General features: G+C 38.6%; 1 protein-coding gene and 1 long non-coding RNA gene across 3 annotated transcripts in view; one reads left to right on the top strand and one right to left on the bottom strand.

Moving 5' to 3' along the window:
• The window catches only part of ppfibp1a (PPFIA binding protein 1a), a 40,693-nt gene that overhangs the window by 6,967 nt on the left and 16,989 nt on the right, over positions 1-16,737 (bottom strand). Inside the window, exons 3-12 of the mRNA XM_012878982.3 lie at positions 12,821-13,026; positions 10,186-10,266; positions 9,420-9,533; positions 9,187-9,297; positions 7,418-7,510; positions 4,282-4,381; positions 2,478-2,539; positions 2,336-2,402; positions 2,060-2,178; positions 1,785-1,858 (exon numbers count right to left, since the gene is read on the bottom strand). Coding sequence (XP_012734436.2) covers positions 1,785-1,858; positions 2,060-2,178; positions 2,336-2,402; positions 2,478-2,539; positions 4,282-4,381; positions 7,418-7,510; positions 9,187-9,297; positions 9,420-9,533; positions 10,186-10,266; positions 12,821-13,026 — 1,027 coding nt within the window. The remainder of the gene's footprint in view (positions 1-1,784; positions 1,859-2,059; positions 2,179-2,335; positions 2,403-2,477; positions 2,540-4,281; positions 4,382-7,417; positions 7,511-9,186; positions 9,298-9,419; positions 9,534-10,185; positions 10,267-12,820; positions 13,027-16,737) is intronic.
• Positions 9,228-16,387, top strand: LOC110369547. Of its 2 annotated transcripts, XR_002429164.2 has the most exons (3): positions 9,228-9,316; positions 15,866-16,097; positions 16,328-16,387. It is a non-coding gene; the product is annotated as an uncharacterized LOC110369547 (long non-coding RNA). The 2 variants fall into 2 exon arrangements; XR_004933110.1 differs by lacking the exon at positions 16,328-16,387 and having other exon boundaries at positions 15,866-16,162.

Raw genomic sequence — 16,737 nt, 5'->3', positions numbered from 1 at the left:
TGACTTGATAGTGTTCAATTAGTAAAACAAGTTATAAGACTGAATGTGCTACTAAAGAAGTACTTGAGCTTTTCCACATTTTTGCATTGCAGCCACAAACTTCAATTATATACATTTTATATGATGGGCAAAATAATATATTTTTTTAAAAATACGTAGTTTTCAAAGTTCTTTACAAGTAAATGAGAAAGAATAATGATCCTTAAAGGTGCATAGCCACGTTATTTGACATTTTCTTTTAATTTATACATCAGTATCTCACTCTGGTTACTTACAAAGTTTATTTTTATTTTTATGAAGGATTATCACATCTGGCTGTTGTATTGGTTGTTATTTTGGCTCAATTTGTTAGTAAATAAAGACGTGTTCGTGTTTATTTATAGTAACAACAGAGGTACAATACTGCACGTGTGCAGCAGTGGATAAACAAGGAAGCAGCTAACAGCTATTAGTATCTCCCAGCGAAGTAATGGATGGTCCAAGATCCAGTGTCAGAGAAAAAAAACTGAAATAAAAACGCAAGAAAATATGATTCGAAGAGGGAAAAGACTGAAATGGTGCTGGGAACACAGTACGAGTTGGTTTTCACCGAAGCGGACGCTAAACCTGCCGAGGCTCAGATGTGACCACAGAGTTGACCAACCTGAGTAAACGTCCTTATTAAAACTTCTTAGCCTCTAAAGTATAAACAACGTTATAAATAGACTGATTCACTGATTGGTTCTAACTTAATGCTGTGTCCCTGCTTTTTTTTTTTTTTTTTTTTTTATAAGCACATAACGTGGCTATATACCTTTAAACAACGAGAAATTTGGAGAGCACCCATCCTGGGTCTCTGATTTGGGCTATGTCTCCACCCGCTTAGTTGCACCTGAGGAGCACCAGTGGAGCTGCTCCTCCAGAGATACCACAACTTTACCACCTGTCTGGTTACTGGTATGTCTATTTGTCTTCTTGATGCTGTCTGTTCACCAATGTTCTCTAAACAACATCTGAAGCCTTCACAGAACCACCAGCAGACAATGCGGGTCTAGTATCTTGCCAAGGACAACGACAAACAGTCGGAGCAGAGGATCGAACTGGCAACCCGCCAGTTACAGAACGACCTCCCTAACTGTTGCAAGAGTTATTTAATAATCAGATGACTCCTGAATGCAATTAGCTTCATTGAATCATATGTCGGGGTATCACTAACGGGAACTGAATAAATGTGCACGTCTCATTTTTTCTGATTGTTATTAATTCCCTTCCATTTCAAGGCCCTATTTTGTGTTGGTCTGTCATATAAACTCCCAATTAAATACATTGAGACATCTGGTTGTCCGTCTAATTCTGAAAAAGGTTCAAGCGGTATGAATACTTGCATGGCACTAAGACAAAATGACCATCCTCATTTGCCACATAATTGTCAATCAAATTTAAGAGCCATCTAGATTCTTTTGTTCAAATTAGTCAATTATAGGCCCATCATCCTATAATTAAAATTTCTAATTAGAATTGAAGATCATAAACTCAGAAATCACGTCAGAGAAGGGAGATTTTCAGACTTTCTACATCCAGGAGTCGCCCCCTGCTGACCGTTTAAAGAAATGTAAGGCTAAGCTCTGCTTGCATATTGAATTCAAGTAAAACTACTGAAAATTTTGCAATGTCCAATAGCACAGTGATTCAAAAAGATTTACAAAGCAAATAGACCAAAAAAATCCACCAAAATAATTAGCTATACCTAAGAAGGGAGGAGTAAATTGAAACCAATATGTGTCTTGAGTTGGTTTTTGTTTTACCTTTGTGCTGCTTGTAGCTGCTGTTCTCTGTCCAGCTCATTCATTTCAGAGAGCACAGCTATACATGGTGTGGACTAGGAAAACAGAGAAAAAAAATGACTCATTTGTTTTTTTTTGTTAAGACAAGATGACAAAAAAACAACAACAACAGGAGCTTGAAACTCTTTGGGGAGAACATCTCAGAGTGGGAGGCCGAGCTTGGAGTTGTTCTAAAGGAAGTCTCCAGTCTGGGGTTCATCCTGTGTCAGGGCTGTTTGGACAGAGGTTGTGTTTACCTCATCACAGCTCCTTCCTGCCTCCCCCTCCAACTCCAGGGTGACCTGATCCACCTCCATGGACATAGAAAGCGAGGGATCATCTGTGATATCAGCGTAGTCGTCTTCTTTTAGCTTCTCTGTGGGAAAACAGTTCACACAGACGGCTATAATCTACTTTCAGAGTTTAGTCACCCCATTGCAGTAAAATATAGTTGTAATGATTGAACTTTACATTATAGTTGGCTTGTTTGTACTTTGATTACTCATGAAGTAATCAAACAACAATCCTCTCACCTCTGACCAGTTCCTGCACTCTCCTGAACTTCGTCAGGGACTCCTCGAGGTCTTTAATCCTTCTCTCCTGCGGGTAAACACAGAAGCTGAAGTCATGACGCACCCAGGAGGTCGGAGCAGCAGCAGACACACCACCATCTACCTTCTCATCGTTCTCCGACGTCAACAGCTCCAGCACCCTCTTCATCTTCACCATCTCTGTGTCTGGAAAGATGAAAAAAATTACGCATTTAACTTGTGCAAGTTTAGGGAGCCCAGCTCCTTGTGGCTCTGAAAGTCGCTGTGCAGGTCAGCATGGCTCTCATTCCAGCTTATTGCTGCTATACAGGACTGTCTCAGAAAATTAGAATATTGTGATAAAGTTCTTTATTTTCTGTAATGCAATTAAAAACCTTGAAATGTCATACATTCTGGATTCATTACAAATCAACTGAAATATCGCAAGCCTTTTATTGTTTTAATATCGCTGATTATGGCTTACAGCTTAAGAAACCCAAATATCCTATCTCAAAATATTAGAATATCGTGAAAAAGTATACTAGTAGGCTGTTCAACTAATCACTTGAATCGTCTAATTAACTCGAAACACTGCAGGGTTTCCTGAGCCTTGAAAAACACTCAGCTTGGTTCAGTAAACTAAATCACAAGTATGGTAGTGGTTAAGAGACGACATCAGATTCTCACAGTAACTGGTGTACTGACCATGGCATTACTGTCCTTGATTGGCCGGCCAATTCCCCTGACCTGAACCCCATAGAGAATTTGTGGGGTATTGTGAAGAAGAAGCTGAAAGACACCAGAGCCAACAATGCAAATGAGCTAAAGGCCGCTATTGAAGCATCCTGGGCATCCATAACACCTCAGCAATGCCACAGGCTGATTGCCTCCATGCCACGCCGCATTGGTGCAGTAATCTGTGCAAAAGGATTCCCAACCAAGTACTGAGTGCATTAATGGACATTTTCAAATGTTTGATTTTGTTTTGGTGTTATAATTTTTTTTAACTTGGTCTGAGGAAATATTCTAATATTTTGAGATAGGATTTTTAAGTTTTCTTCAGCTGTATGCTATAATCAGCGATATTAAAACAATAAAAAGGCTTGCGATATTTCAGTTGATTTGTAATGAATCCAGAATGTATGACATTTCATGTTTTTTAATTGCATTACAGAAAATAAAGAACTTTATCACAATATTCTAATTTTCTGAGACAGTCCTGTACGCCTGGGTCATTTAGTCACATTTCCAGTGTCGAAATTACAGTTTTCCAATCTCAAACACCCAGACTAGCCGGTCCTTTTGGTCTCATTTTAAACAGAAATCCAAACGTTCACCATTAATTTACATGTTTGTACCACCGGACAGATGGAAACTCCTCTCTGCTTTTACGTCAACATAAACCTGTTTCAGTTTCTCCAACCAACTTCTGTAGAGCTGGTGAATTTAACTGGCAATGAGGTTGAATATTCCTCCAGGATTCAATCTAACTCAACATGTAAACTAAGATGTTAACTAACTCCAGGAAAAGAAAAAAAAAAAAAAATTAGCACATTGTCCAAATGCGTCTTCAGAAATCTTTCCCAAAATAATACAGTCAGACAAAAGACCTTCAGGGACCACCTATTCTTGATGCCGTCTCCTTTAAAAGCCTGAATTCCTCTGCTAGGTGCAGGGACAAGATAAGGCCAGCTGTGGGTGGAAGGAGTAGGAGTCTGATGTGTTTGGGGTGGATTCTTCAGACTGTGAGATAAGGACCAACTCAAAACAAGACTAATTAATTTAACCGTAAGATTAAGAGAAACTAATTAATATAGAAACGTCTCCATGGATGCTGCCAGCGTAGGAATTTAAACCATTCCCCCCTAATCTTTATGAAGCACAGTTATAAATTATGAGTTAAAGTGCATGAAAAGAGGAATTCAAACTACTGTGACAACAGCTCGCACCTCTTTCTCCCCCCGCAGCTCTGCTGTGGGTCTCTCCCTTCAACCTCCTCAGCTCCTCGTCTTGCTCCTCCAAATGCCGCTGCAGATCCTGCAGCTCCTCCTGTGGAGAACAACCACCAAAATGATTCAAAGTGTCAAACTGCAGCAATAGGAACAGAAAAAAAGGCTCACATCTAAAAAGACGTAAAATGTCTGATTTTCTGCAAGAAAAGGAAGACTAAAATATTTTACTCTTAAAATTCTCCTCTATTTCATCGTGCTGTCCAGCTGCTTTTCATGCAACACAGGTTCACACAAACTGTTACAATGTCCAACAGACGATGCAGCTGCTGGTCCGGCTGAATGTAATCCTTTTACCATCAAGAAACACAGCTGTCTAATCCTAGTCTGGCGTTAAGAAAGAAGCCTTCAATAGGCACAGTTCTGATGGGGTAAAGAGGAGACACCTCTTTCTACAGATTTAAGTAGGGGACCTTTTAGGTACATATGTTGGCAATACCTGCTGTACCATGTGGGATTATTTCATAAATTCAAAATACTAAATAGCCGCTGTTCTACCTTCCATACATTTTTCTTTTGCTAAAAACCTCAAACAACCAGAGGAGAAGACCAGGGCTGACCGTGCCATTAGTTTCCAGAGAAAGATGTATGAGCTATACTCGGCACAAGAAGTAAGGAGATTTCTTTTGGCTCAATGTTTGTTAAAATAAAGCTTCTTGGCAATCAATCTTAGATACACAAAAATCTGTTTATTTCCCTTTAAATGGAGCCAAATTTATAAGGAAACTGCATCTGTGGGTTAAGCTGCAGAGCTGGATGTGTGTCGGGCCACAGAAAAACAGCCAAATCCTCTCTGGTAATGTGGAACAGCCTTTGGTTGGAGGCATCAGGATGCTGTGGGGCAGCATGTCCCTCACAGGGGAAAACAAAGATTGTCATTATAGCAGAAACTCAATACAGAGAGATATCAGGATGAGAGTCACAAACTATCCTCAAACAACCACATTGTCAGACAGACTTGCAGGAAATGCTGATTAAAGGACATCATACCATCTCAGCCTGGTGACCAGCATAAGGACATGTACTAGCAGGAGGCCCCTGTTTAATAAATCGTTAAATAGACAATACGGCATTTTTCGTCAGACGTAATCCTCCAATCCAGTAAACAAAACCAAACAATGGTCAGTAGTAGAATAAGATGTAAACAATGCACAACTCTGCTGCTCAGAGCACTTTCCTTACAACTGTGGCACCATTTAAAGGGAAATTCGTAGTTTTTCTCATCCTGAAGCATTTTTACAACAAATAAATGTCTAAACTCAAATTTCCTTGCTCTGTTAAATTTATTGAAGGAACTCCCAGGTAAGGAATCAATTATTAATCCTCTTTTAGTTTCTTTTAGCCAAGCAACCCAGCAGAAAGTTTAGGTTGGATATTTATCCTACAAGCTTTTAACCTTCTTTGTATTCCCCCTTCTTTCTTTCCATGGACTGAAGAAATCAGTCCTTAATTTCACCAAGGTCGGTTCAGGCTAAGTGGAGAAGTTAACACGCCGGTATTTTAATTTGTGACAGTGACAACATTCAGTGAACGCTTATGTAAAGTCATTCAACCAAGCAGCTTAAATAAATAACATGCAAAACAATGCAAATACAGCCATCACACAACTTCTACCCAAAAGATTAATGTAAAAAAAAAAAAAGGTCAAATTAGGATGATTATAGTGATTAACAAGTTGAATTTAAGCAGCACAAATTGAGGCACTTACAAAAAATGTGATGAAAGTCAGGAAAGCAGTGTGCAGCGGGAAGCAGTAGGAGCTTTTAGAAAGAAGAAACAGTTTGGAGATTAAACCTTCACCTCATCTCTGGTGAAGCGCTTCACCCTCCCCTTTGAATGCTTGAAAGGAAAGCAGGTTGCAGAAAGATAAAAATCACAGGAAAAAGATGAAAATTAGGAGCAAAGTCAAAGGATCAAGAAGGAAATAAATCCCAGATGGGAGTAGAGTTGTCAAAATAATCAGCATCTCAATGTAATAAAAAAAAAAAATGGTAAAATTATCGAAACATGTTTATTTGTGCAGAAATTCAATATAAACTGACCCGTTCACATCTTATAATGATCTGATGCTGGAAGTTTAAACTCTTAACATGTCGAGTTCAGCCATAAAAACAAACATGACTCTTTATCAACAAGAAAAAAATGCTGAGTAATGCTACGTGCCATGCTAACGCTACAATACTGACATGTGAGAGCAACTTAAAGATCTGCAACAGGAGCTGTACGGTCTCTGAAGTAGTAAACGTCTGAACTCGGTTCTGATCCGTTCTACTGCGCTACAAATTAACGCAGGAAAATGTTAACTAGCTGACGCCGCTGTTGGCTGTTAGTGACGAAACAAAACAAACCAGTGCGTCCCTATTCCTTCTCCTTTTAGCAATAAAGCTAATGCGGCTAATTATAACACCAGTTAAGGTGAAGGCAGACTGAAGCTGACAATTAGAGCGGGAACCAAACGGGAACCAACCCTGCTGCTGGAGTTGATCATTAAAGCAAATATAATGCGAAATGACCAGAAAGACAGAAATTCTGCTGGAGTTGATGCTGAGTCGTTGGTATGGAGCAGATCCCTGTGAGAACCACGTTTGAGCTAGATCCATGTTTGTCTTCAAAACTCTTCATTTTAGCTTAGAATGATCCTTTATTTGTTCCTCACTAGTAAGATTTATGACAACATTTAACTAACAAGCATATGGAAGCACACAGTGGCACACTTATAATAAATTAACATGATTGCATGACTGGAGCAAATACTTCTATAAAGGACATTACCACTTTTACTATTAGTGTTATCTTGTCTACTCTTCCGTTAACATAGAATTGACACTTAAATTATATATTTCTCTCAAACAAGGGCTGAATTGGCCCTAATTGGTTTTGCACTAATAAGGAAGTTAAAGTTTGTCTTAGTGTAATAGCTTTTAACCAGAAATAACTATTTATCTTTAAAAGTTGCCATAACATCAGAAATGTTAGAGCATTTTTCTTCGTATTTGTACCTAGTTTGAAGTTTTAGTATGGTGATAACTCTAGATGGGACTAAGCTGTTACACTGGCGTTAAAAACAAAGACTCACTGTGGCTCCTTTCAGTTTCTTCTCACACTGCAGTCTTTCATTCTCTTTATCCGTCATCCTGAACCTCAGGTCTGTCACTTCCTGGTACAAACCCTAGGGAGGGAAAAATAAAAACTATTATTCATAAACCACAGATACAAAGCACTGCATGCAGAGACGGTGTATATCAGATGTTAAAACTTAAATCTGCTCAGTATGCAGGAAAACAAGCAGAAACTGCATCTTCCTACATGCTACAAATGGCTCTCCAGTTTTATGGAAAACTGGACGTTGGCATTTTTCCCTCTTCATACAACCTAGATTTTGGTCAGAACACAGAACCAATAAAGATCAACTACAGCGATGGAGTCACCAAGTTTACCATTATTTAAAAATGACAGCCATGAGAGCATTATTACTCGCTTAAATGACTATGATTGGTCATTTTTTTTCCCCCCAGCTTCCAAAACTACCTTACAGGACAGATGGTTTACTTTCTGCTCAGTTTCCTTCATTATCTGCCACTCTAACAAAGTGCAGTCATTGGACAAGTATAACCTCCTTCAAGTCATACAAGGGTTTAATTATAATACTCATATTCAAATTATTTCAGTCTAAGACCTTAATGGTCTCACCACAGTATTTCAATCAGTTGGACGTATGAAGTTTGACTGGGAATTTGTAAAAAAAACAACAACAAAAAAAAAGTTTGGCTGATTCTGTTTTTGTTACATGGATTTTAATATTTAACCTGATAACAGAGGTCTGTAGAGTCTGCGCGAAATATACTATCAACACCAAGAAAGACGGGCAACTGTCTAAAATGTTTTCATTTCTTTCTGTATGTAAAGAAATGGACTTCAAAGTGTTTGGAAATGTTCTTATAGCTTTTCCCAGATTGACTGGAAGCAACAGTTGCTTCTCAACCATTATTGCTCATGTGCTTTTGCCTTTGGATTGTTTTAACACACTTCTGTACCTAATGTGTGTTTTAGTGCAGTAAGTAAAACCCCCAAAAATGAAAGCGGGTGTACTTTTTATTTACAGTGACTAAGTCATCTCTCATCAGTAGCCAGCTTTATATAGGCTACGTTTGGGTTATTAGAATAAATGTTTAGAAGATCTGCCCTGATAAAATGGTACATTTTCTGCAGTGCTTCCAGACCAAACACATTTTTAACTAAGAATTTTAGGTAAAAACCAACAATCAAAATGAAAAAAGTCTGATCACTGATAGCCTTCGTGTTTAGTCTATACTGCTGATAAATATCAACAAATCTGCCTTTAAACGTCCAACAAAAGTGAGCTATTCTATACAGTAATTTAAGATTATTTAGATTTTTACTAATTTAATGATTTTTAAAGTGTTGATGGGAAGAAAAATAAACATTCACAGATGAGAAAAAAGGTCTTTGCCTCCCTTTGCTGTTAAACCACACAATCCAGACGGAGAACGGGGACTGTGGAAACTTTAGCTTTTACTCTGGAGAGCTGAAATGTGAGTGGGCGGGTGGGGGGATTCTGTCAGGAAACAGCTGCTTGAGTAAGAAGAGAGTCTGTGCCTCCTTTGTGAACCCCAAAAAAGTTCAACCAACACCACATGACAGATCCGAGTCCTCAAGCCGAGCGAGACGGACCTTTGTGATTTTAAAAACAATGACTGAATGGGCTGGACGGCTGCCAGGAGTCATGGTGCAGGTGCAACTTTAAAAAAAAAAAAAAAGAAGCAACTTTCTGCTCTATTTCACAGCCACTAAAAAGTACACTTTTAAGGGGGGAGGGGGGCTTACATCGTTGCCCCTGTGATCTCTCTCCAAAGCGGTTAGCTTCAGCTTCAGGCTCGACACCTCGGTCATTAGCTCCAGCTTCTGGGTCTCGAGCGCGGTCCGGTTTAACAGCTCCTGAGGATCAGCACTAACAGTAAGTAAAGTGGTGCCAACATCACAAGTACAGCCTCTTTAAAGGAAGTAAGAACTGTGATTTCCAGTAGATCTAGATTTAATAATAGTGGCCGTAACCTCACCTGCTGAAGGAGCTCCTCAGCACCATTCAGCTTCTCCCGATGAAGCTCCAGACTCTTGTCCAGATCCCGAATTTTTTCTCCCTGCACCTCCACCTGGTCTGTTAACACACTCACCTGCACAGTAGTTACAGCTTTAATTAGGTGGTTTAAAGTTGTAAAGAAAAAAATATATAAGCACTTGATATTTAAGGAAAACCTAAACAGCTTTACTTCCTTTTCCATGGTATGTTTTTTTTTTCCTGGAGCTTAACTAAGAATAAAAACCTAAGTTCAACCTGACTTGATCCCAGCATCCATAATCCTATAGAAGGAGTTTGCAGTCTAAAGAACACTTTTACCTGTTCTACCAGCAAATAGGAACAGGCTAGAGAACAAGATTGAACTGTTGACTTTTTAATTGGTATGATTAAGCTAAAAAAAGAAAAACAAATTATAATGAAACATTAAAAAACAACACTTTAAAATTTCTGCCGACCTGTTAAATGCAGGATATAGTTATCGTTATAGAGGACCAAAACATCAGTTGATTGCCAAAAATAAATAAATTGTGAAATCCTGTAGGGACTGACCTACAGTGATAGTTTATGTTTTGGTCTCTAGTGTATATATACACACCTTAGATTTAAACTGAAATGTAAAATTTTGCCAGTTTTCAACCCAAGCACTGAAACAATACCCTTGTTGGCACAGTTAACTACACGGTAAATTTATACAATCACACCAAATTGGACATTTAGAAACAATTGTTCTGTGTTGCTGCAATGACCTGGAGAATAAGACACTCTTTGTCACTCTCCAGCCGTGAAAGACGCTCTTGGTAGACTGCATCAGAGCTGTGGAGGTTGGCCTGAAAGAGAAACAATAGTTGATAATTTCTACTCTTAGAAAAAAGAAATGTCACAAAATAAGTCAAAACTGGAACAACTGGAAAGGTAAAGTAAAAACGCTTAGGCATCAAGAGCATCAGTTTAATGCTTTCATTGTATGTCATGACAACGGGCCTGAAATGAACCAATCAATATTTCACTTAAATAAAAGAATCTTAATGGTGTAAATCCTGAAACCATATGAAGGCAAAGGTGCGATTCCTCTGTTGAGATGGATGCTCTGGCTTCACTACCGCTGCCTCCCAGCCTTTATTTCAGTCTACAGCCAGTGGGAAACCTTGTTACGATTTAAGCGACCAACAAAGGATGCTTTTACTGCCTGTTTTAGGTTGCTGCCTATCATCCAGTATGCTAGTTGAACAAAAACTGAGAACAATCCATTCATTCTAACAGTAAATGTAGGAAATCAGTTAAAAACCGACAGCAAGTTAAAATTCTTTAAATACCCGGGTATTTACAGCAAAGCGCGTCTCCCTCATGGTGAAGTTGAGGTTTCATTTTAATTATTTGAGGGTTTTGGCTCGTAATCCAGATTCCATACTTTTGAAATCCAAATTGGCTGATTCTCCAGAATATTTTCACATCAAATGTGAAATGTAACAAATAGCTACATTAAATTAACAATAAAGGTTCCTACTTGTTTTTCAGGCCAAAGTTCCCAACTTTTCTGAATTTATTTCAACGTTATCTGTCATAATTTGGACCATTTTCTAAGTAGAAATAATAAAGTTCATCGTGAATTTAAAAAACTGTCATAATTTGGACCATTTTCTAATTAGAAATAATCTGTCCTAATTTGGACCATTTCTAAGTAGAAATAATAAAGTTAATCATGAATTTAAATAATTTGTCCTAATTTGGACCATTTCTAAGTAGAAATAATAAAGTTTATCATGAATATTAATAATTGGTCCTAATTTGGACCATTTTTAAAATAGAAATAATAAAGTTCATCATGAATTTAAATAAGGTATTTCCATAGCAGCAAGGATTTAAAAATGTAACCTGGAAAAACCCACAGATACATAATGAACAAACATGGGTTGATTGATAGACAGGCAAACAGATGGGTGGATGGATAAATGAATGGATAATAAAAAGATGGGCTCGGAACAAACAGATGGACAGAAAACAGAGGAACTGATGAATGAGGAACAGAAATATGGACCCCTTGGTGGGAACTAATGGCACTTTCCAGGTTGCCAGGTAATAAACAGAGTTCCCAAAACACTTATTTTACTGAGCATCCCTGAAAAGATGCTGCTCTAATGCTCTGCATGTGTGCTGGTACAAAGCTGTGTGAGAAACTGTTCTCTGTGATGAGGGGGAAACAGTCTTTACACAGAAAATGGGTTTTCAATGCACACCTTCTAAGTACTCTAGGAGTTTCTGCAGCAAACATTAATGTTCTTGTTGCCAAGAAACGACTCCAAGCACCCTCCTCATAATAATTATAAATTCAGTTATATATCTTGTTTTTCCTTGAATCTCCTTTTTTCAAAGACAAAATGTTTGAAATAAATTTGAATTTAAAAAACAGCTTTATTTCCCCCTTGTACAGCTGACTAATTAAAACATTAATCCTGTTTTTCTGGGCCTGAATCGTAGTTTTGGGTTTTGGCCGCTGCTGTGATTGAGTTTGAGGCGCTGCATTTAAGCAACACTATAAGGAAGAAATCCTGGCAATATTCTATTCATACTGTATTCTCACTTATCCAGGCCTAAAAGAATACTTTAAAAGGCTCTATATTGTGCTTTTATATATATATATATATATATATATATATATATATATATATATATATATATATATATATATATATATATATATATATATATATATATATATATATATATATATATATATATGATGAAATACTGCCTTTTGTGCTACGGAGTATTCATCAGTTATAAAATATTGTTTGTTTTCTGTTGCTATTGTTGTTCAAACCAGAAAGGAAGACGCTTGCCTTCACTGCAGCGCTGCTTCTCCCCATGTGGGGTCGCCCTAGAGCTGCTGCAGCATGGTATCAAAAAAGAACGGATGCTGTTGCGGTGCAGATTAGGGGCTAAAAGAGCCTTGTCATCGCTCCGCCTCACATCACCACTTGGTGTTAACTGGGCAGGGGCGGCACGGTCGGGGCAAATACTTCCTTTTGGCATGATGTTGATGAAGGAATAGCATCATAACAGTTAAAAGCTCAAAATAGTTGATTTTACATGATATAGGCCATTTAAATCCATACAATTCCATGTATGAAAATGTTGCAACACATATAAAGGGTTAATTTCTCCCCTTCCATATTATATCAGAATCCGTCATGACTCTGTGACGACAGTGGCTTAAATTACTCCGTCTTTCTGTGGGAGTCATTAAAGCAACAGGAATGAAGTGGCTCCAGTGGTTTAAACAGACACACATCAGACCTCTTCTCAAACAATAAATTACAGTTCAAGAAGCCTCCATTTTACCACAGGGGGTTTAAAAAGCCTTCTGCAGACCTCTTTTCTCACCGTTCGTCCATGCAGCCACTCTGCCAGGCCCTCTGCAGTGGAATCTGGGATCTGACAGCGCAGGTTGTCCCGCTCCTCATTGTCCATCAGCTCCAGCGCTGCTCTGAGGTCCTCCAGAAGGTGAAGCACACGGAAGCCGCCCAGGAAGGGAGATGTGGGCGACTGGCAGTCAAAAAGCCCGTTGGAGTAATCAATGGCCTTGGAGCCTTCAGGGCCAGAGTGAAGAGTTCAGTTACGCTGAATTTATTTCAAATGAGTCAGAAAATAAAAAAGCCAAAGCTATGACGATACAAGAAGTAATTTAGATTAGAGTGAAACCCAAAATGAGAATCAAATGTGTTCCCACACACATTCAACTTCATTCTGTAACTTCACAGAAAGATTTATGGCTGAGACCACATTAAGTGTTCATCTGTGGGCGCAGAGAGCAGATGATAAATAGAAATAGATCCTTTTGCACAACTCTGTTTTCAGAATGTGCAGATTTTAAAAAGGTAAAGTGGGGAGAAGCCTCATCTCATTAAATCCACTACAGATGGATAAGTTGATTAAGCTTTGGTGGGCCCTTTTAATCTATTTGGTTTCCTTTAGACATCTCTCTGACTAAGATGAAGTTAAATGATCACACAGAAATACAGCTCACAGCGTTAACTTTGCAAAAACTGCTTTATTATACTCCTAATTCAAAAATGACAATAACTCTGGACTAAGTTGCTAATTCGTCTGCCTGCACAGCGACAAAGTGTATATATTTGTTAATTTTATACATCTGGTGTGAAGCTTATTTTATCCCTCTATTGTATTTTTTCATAGTATTTTTCTTATTATTTTTTTTTACATACATTTTATGTGACTTTTTTGTAGGCCTTTGATGGGGAAAGCAAAGAAAGAATTTCAGTATGAACTTAAATATCGGACAAGAAACACTTTGAATTAAAAATGATCAGTGACATGATTCTAGACCAGTTGATATTTGATGTTGATTTGAAAACATTACTGTCTGAGGCGTGAGGGTCATTTGGGTCATTTGGCACCAGGTCATACAGAAAGAATAAATAAATGACATTATTTCAGTTTTATTCATTATCTAAGCGTGAATAATGTTTAGTTGGTAAAGAGGCCGAATTCTGGCGGTTACATCCATCTAGACTCACACTGGACGCATGTCTGGGTCACATTTCATGTATAGGCTATCAAGAATAAACTGGGCTGAACACGTGGAAAATAAACTAGATTTTCACAGAAAATCTAAGTGTTGTTTTACAAAATTTATGGGAAAATCTTTGTGTTTTAACATTCTAGTTGACTATGGCTATTAGGGGTGTGCAAAATAATAGTCATGACGATGCATCGCAATTTTAATTTTCGCAATCTACTGCATCGATTCTTGATGCCAAGTATCGATTATTAATTCAAAAAAATTAATAAATAAAATTGCATGAATGGTTGGCGAACATCAGCCAAAAACAAGTGGAATACAACTTCACTGGTTTAAAGGACCACTGTGGCCAAGTAAACGGCACTGATTATCCTTATTTTGTTATTTTAAGTTTTATAAATCCTAAGCACTTTTTGTCAGTGTGTCCACTCCAGTAACAGTAATATTTGTTTTCATGGCAATACCTCCAAAAGTCGTTTCAATAAATACAGCTACGTATGAATTCAGTTTCTTTCAGTTATGTATCAATTGAAGGCACTATCCAGATCATACACAGCCAGTCAGTCACTGGTAATGGCTGTATTTTTTTCTAACAGTGTTCAGTGAAAATATCGCAATGCATCGCGATACATTACAATAATTGAAGTATCGTGATGCATTGTGATAGAATCGGATCGTGGCATGTGAATCGTGATTCAAATTGAATCGTGACTTCTTTGGCAATACCCACCCCTAATGGCTATGTTTACACTACAGGCCTTGATGCTCAATTCAGATTTCTTGCTAAAATCTGATATTTTTTTGAGGTGGCCGTTCATACTACTATTAACTGTGACCGCCATAAGTCTTCTGTGTGAACGGTTCAAAGCCGCAAAGCAACCCGTATGCGGAGATAACAGAAGGAGACACACAGCTGCGCACTGTTTATGGAAGTAATGGTAAATGTAATCGTTTCTGGAAGTGTTCAATAAAGTTTTGTTAAAATAAAAAATAAAAATTAAGAAAACAGATCCCGGCCGGCATCTCTCATTATTTGAAAGCTGTTAAGCAACAGGAGCCGACAATACTAAGACCGCATCAGAGCAAGACAGAAAGAAGAAAGCAGTACAGCTATTAAAATTATCTTCTATGGAGCGCCAACTGCTACTGCTGTGTGTGGTGAGAGACAGTGATGTGAAAGACAAATAAAATTAAACATGACCGTTCAGACTGCGGGCGCTAAGAAAAAAAAAGCAGATACGTATCCGAATTACTAGCACATATGGAAGTGGTCCAAATCATATTTTTTGGGGGGGTGAAAAGAATTGAGCCGTTCACACTGCCGTGAAAAAGACAGATATAGGTCACATATGGGCAAAAAGATCCGATTTGGGACACATTTACCTGCAGTGTAAACGTAGCCTATGGGGCACAATTGATCTCTCACAACAAATCCCGTTACAAAACAGCGTTGTTTGTGGTCGTTTCACGACAAAACATGATAAAGCACAATGCTGTTTGATGTTGTTCCCAGTGGTTGGTTTTTATTTCACTTGCATCTGACTACTGCCATGTCAAAAAAACTGGAGATTTTCTTCATTCAAATAAAACTTTATTCTCACTTTTAAGTCTAGACGTGTTTCCCAGAAATGTTTCCAGGGTCTCTAAGGTGCATAAAGTCTTTATTTAAACAGAAAACAAAATGCTGAAAATTCCATATGACCATTTTGGGTTTTTCCAAGTTTTTCCTTTTTACAATGACAAGCATGGTATCAACCTGGGTGCTCTGACTGTTAATGGTGCCATGACATCACTATAAACCATTTCATGTAGAATTTACATATCTACATATGTAAATTCTCCAAAGAATTTCATTAGAAAATAACATCAGCTTGTTGTTTTTTCAGGCCAAATGTCCCTACAACAAGGGTTGGTTGCGGACAGGTGAGGCCAAGCTGACCAAAGGCTGTAAACCTGGCAGCGCGACTCAACGTAGTGGGACCGAAATACGAAGCTAATAGTCCGCGCCGTGGTGCACAGCTGGCTGGGCTGTGAAGGCAACCAGCTCCAACTCGCCTCTGGCTGCCGGCTCTGGTTCACCGCAGCGGTGACAGAAAAATCATGCAGCAGATTTTTCAGGTACAAAAACCCCTTCCTTACATGTGGAAGCATTTAGAAATGAAATAAACTTGTGCAAAATGACAGTATTGTGGTCGCCACCTTCCATATTGGTACAGAAGTTGTTTTTTTTTTCAAAATCTGTTTGTTTGAAAACTCTGCCTTGCATTCCCTCACATTCAAGGAAAGTCTTCCGTAAAGTCTCCATAAATGGACTTCGGTCACTCTCCTGTGTTTCTCTCGTCCTTCAGGAGTAAGCAGAAACTTCCTTTGTTGTCATGGCCCCTTTAACTGCTCTTGAGAGAAGAAGAAGCTGTCTCTGTGGCAGCTTGTGGCAGCCAACAGCGCTCTGTAGCCCCGAACTGAAGGTAGAGGTTGGAACTGTTTGTGTGCAGAATGCGTGGGGTCTGCAGAGATGCTAGCTGTCCTTTTCCTGACCCTAGACCTTTCTACGTCCTGCATGGAGGGACGATCAGCCCTGACGATCCTCTGCAGACATGATTGTTCATTGTAGTCTAGACCTGCTCTGTTCTGTGTTGGAGCCAAACAAACAGTGAAGAATAAACTCCGGACAGACTGAATGATGGCCCAGTATAAGGTGACCAGCAGCTCTTTAAGTTGCCAAAAGACAAAGTCTCTGCAGAGCCTTTTTCCATCTACA

Source organism: Fundulus heteroclitus, chromosome 17, assembly GCF_011125445.2.
Source record: "Fundulus heteroclitus isolate FHET01 chromosome 17, MU-UCD_Fhet_4.1, whole genome shotgun sequence".
NCBI classification, from domain to species: Eukaryota; Metazoa; Chordata; class Actinopteri; order Cyprinodontiformes; family Fundulidae; genus Fundulus; species Fundulus heteroclitus.
Note: the sequence above shows the minus strand (reverse complement) of the source record. Positions and strands in the feature narration are given on the sequence as shown.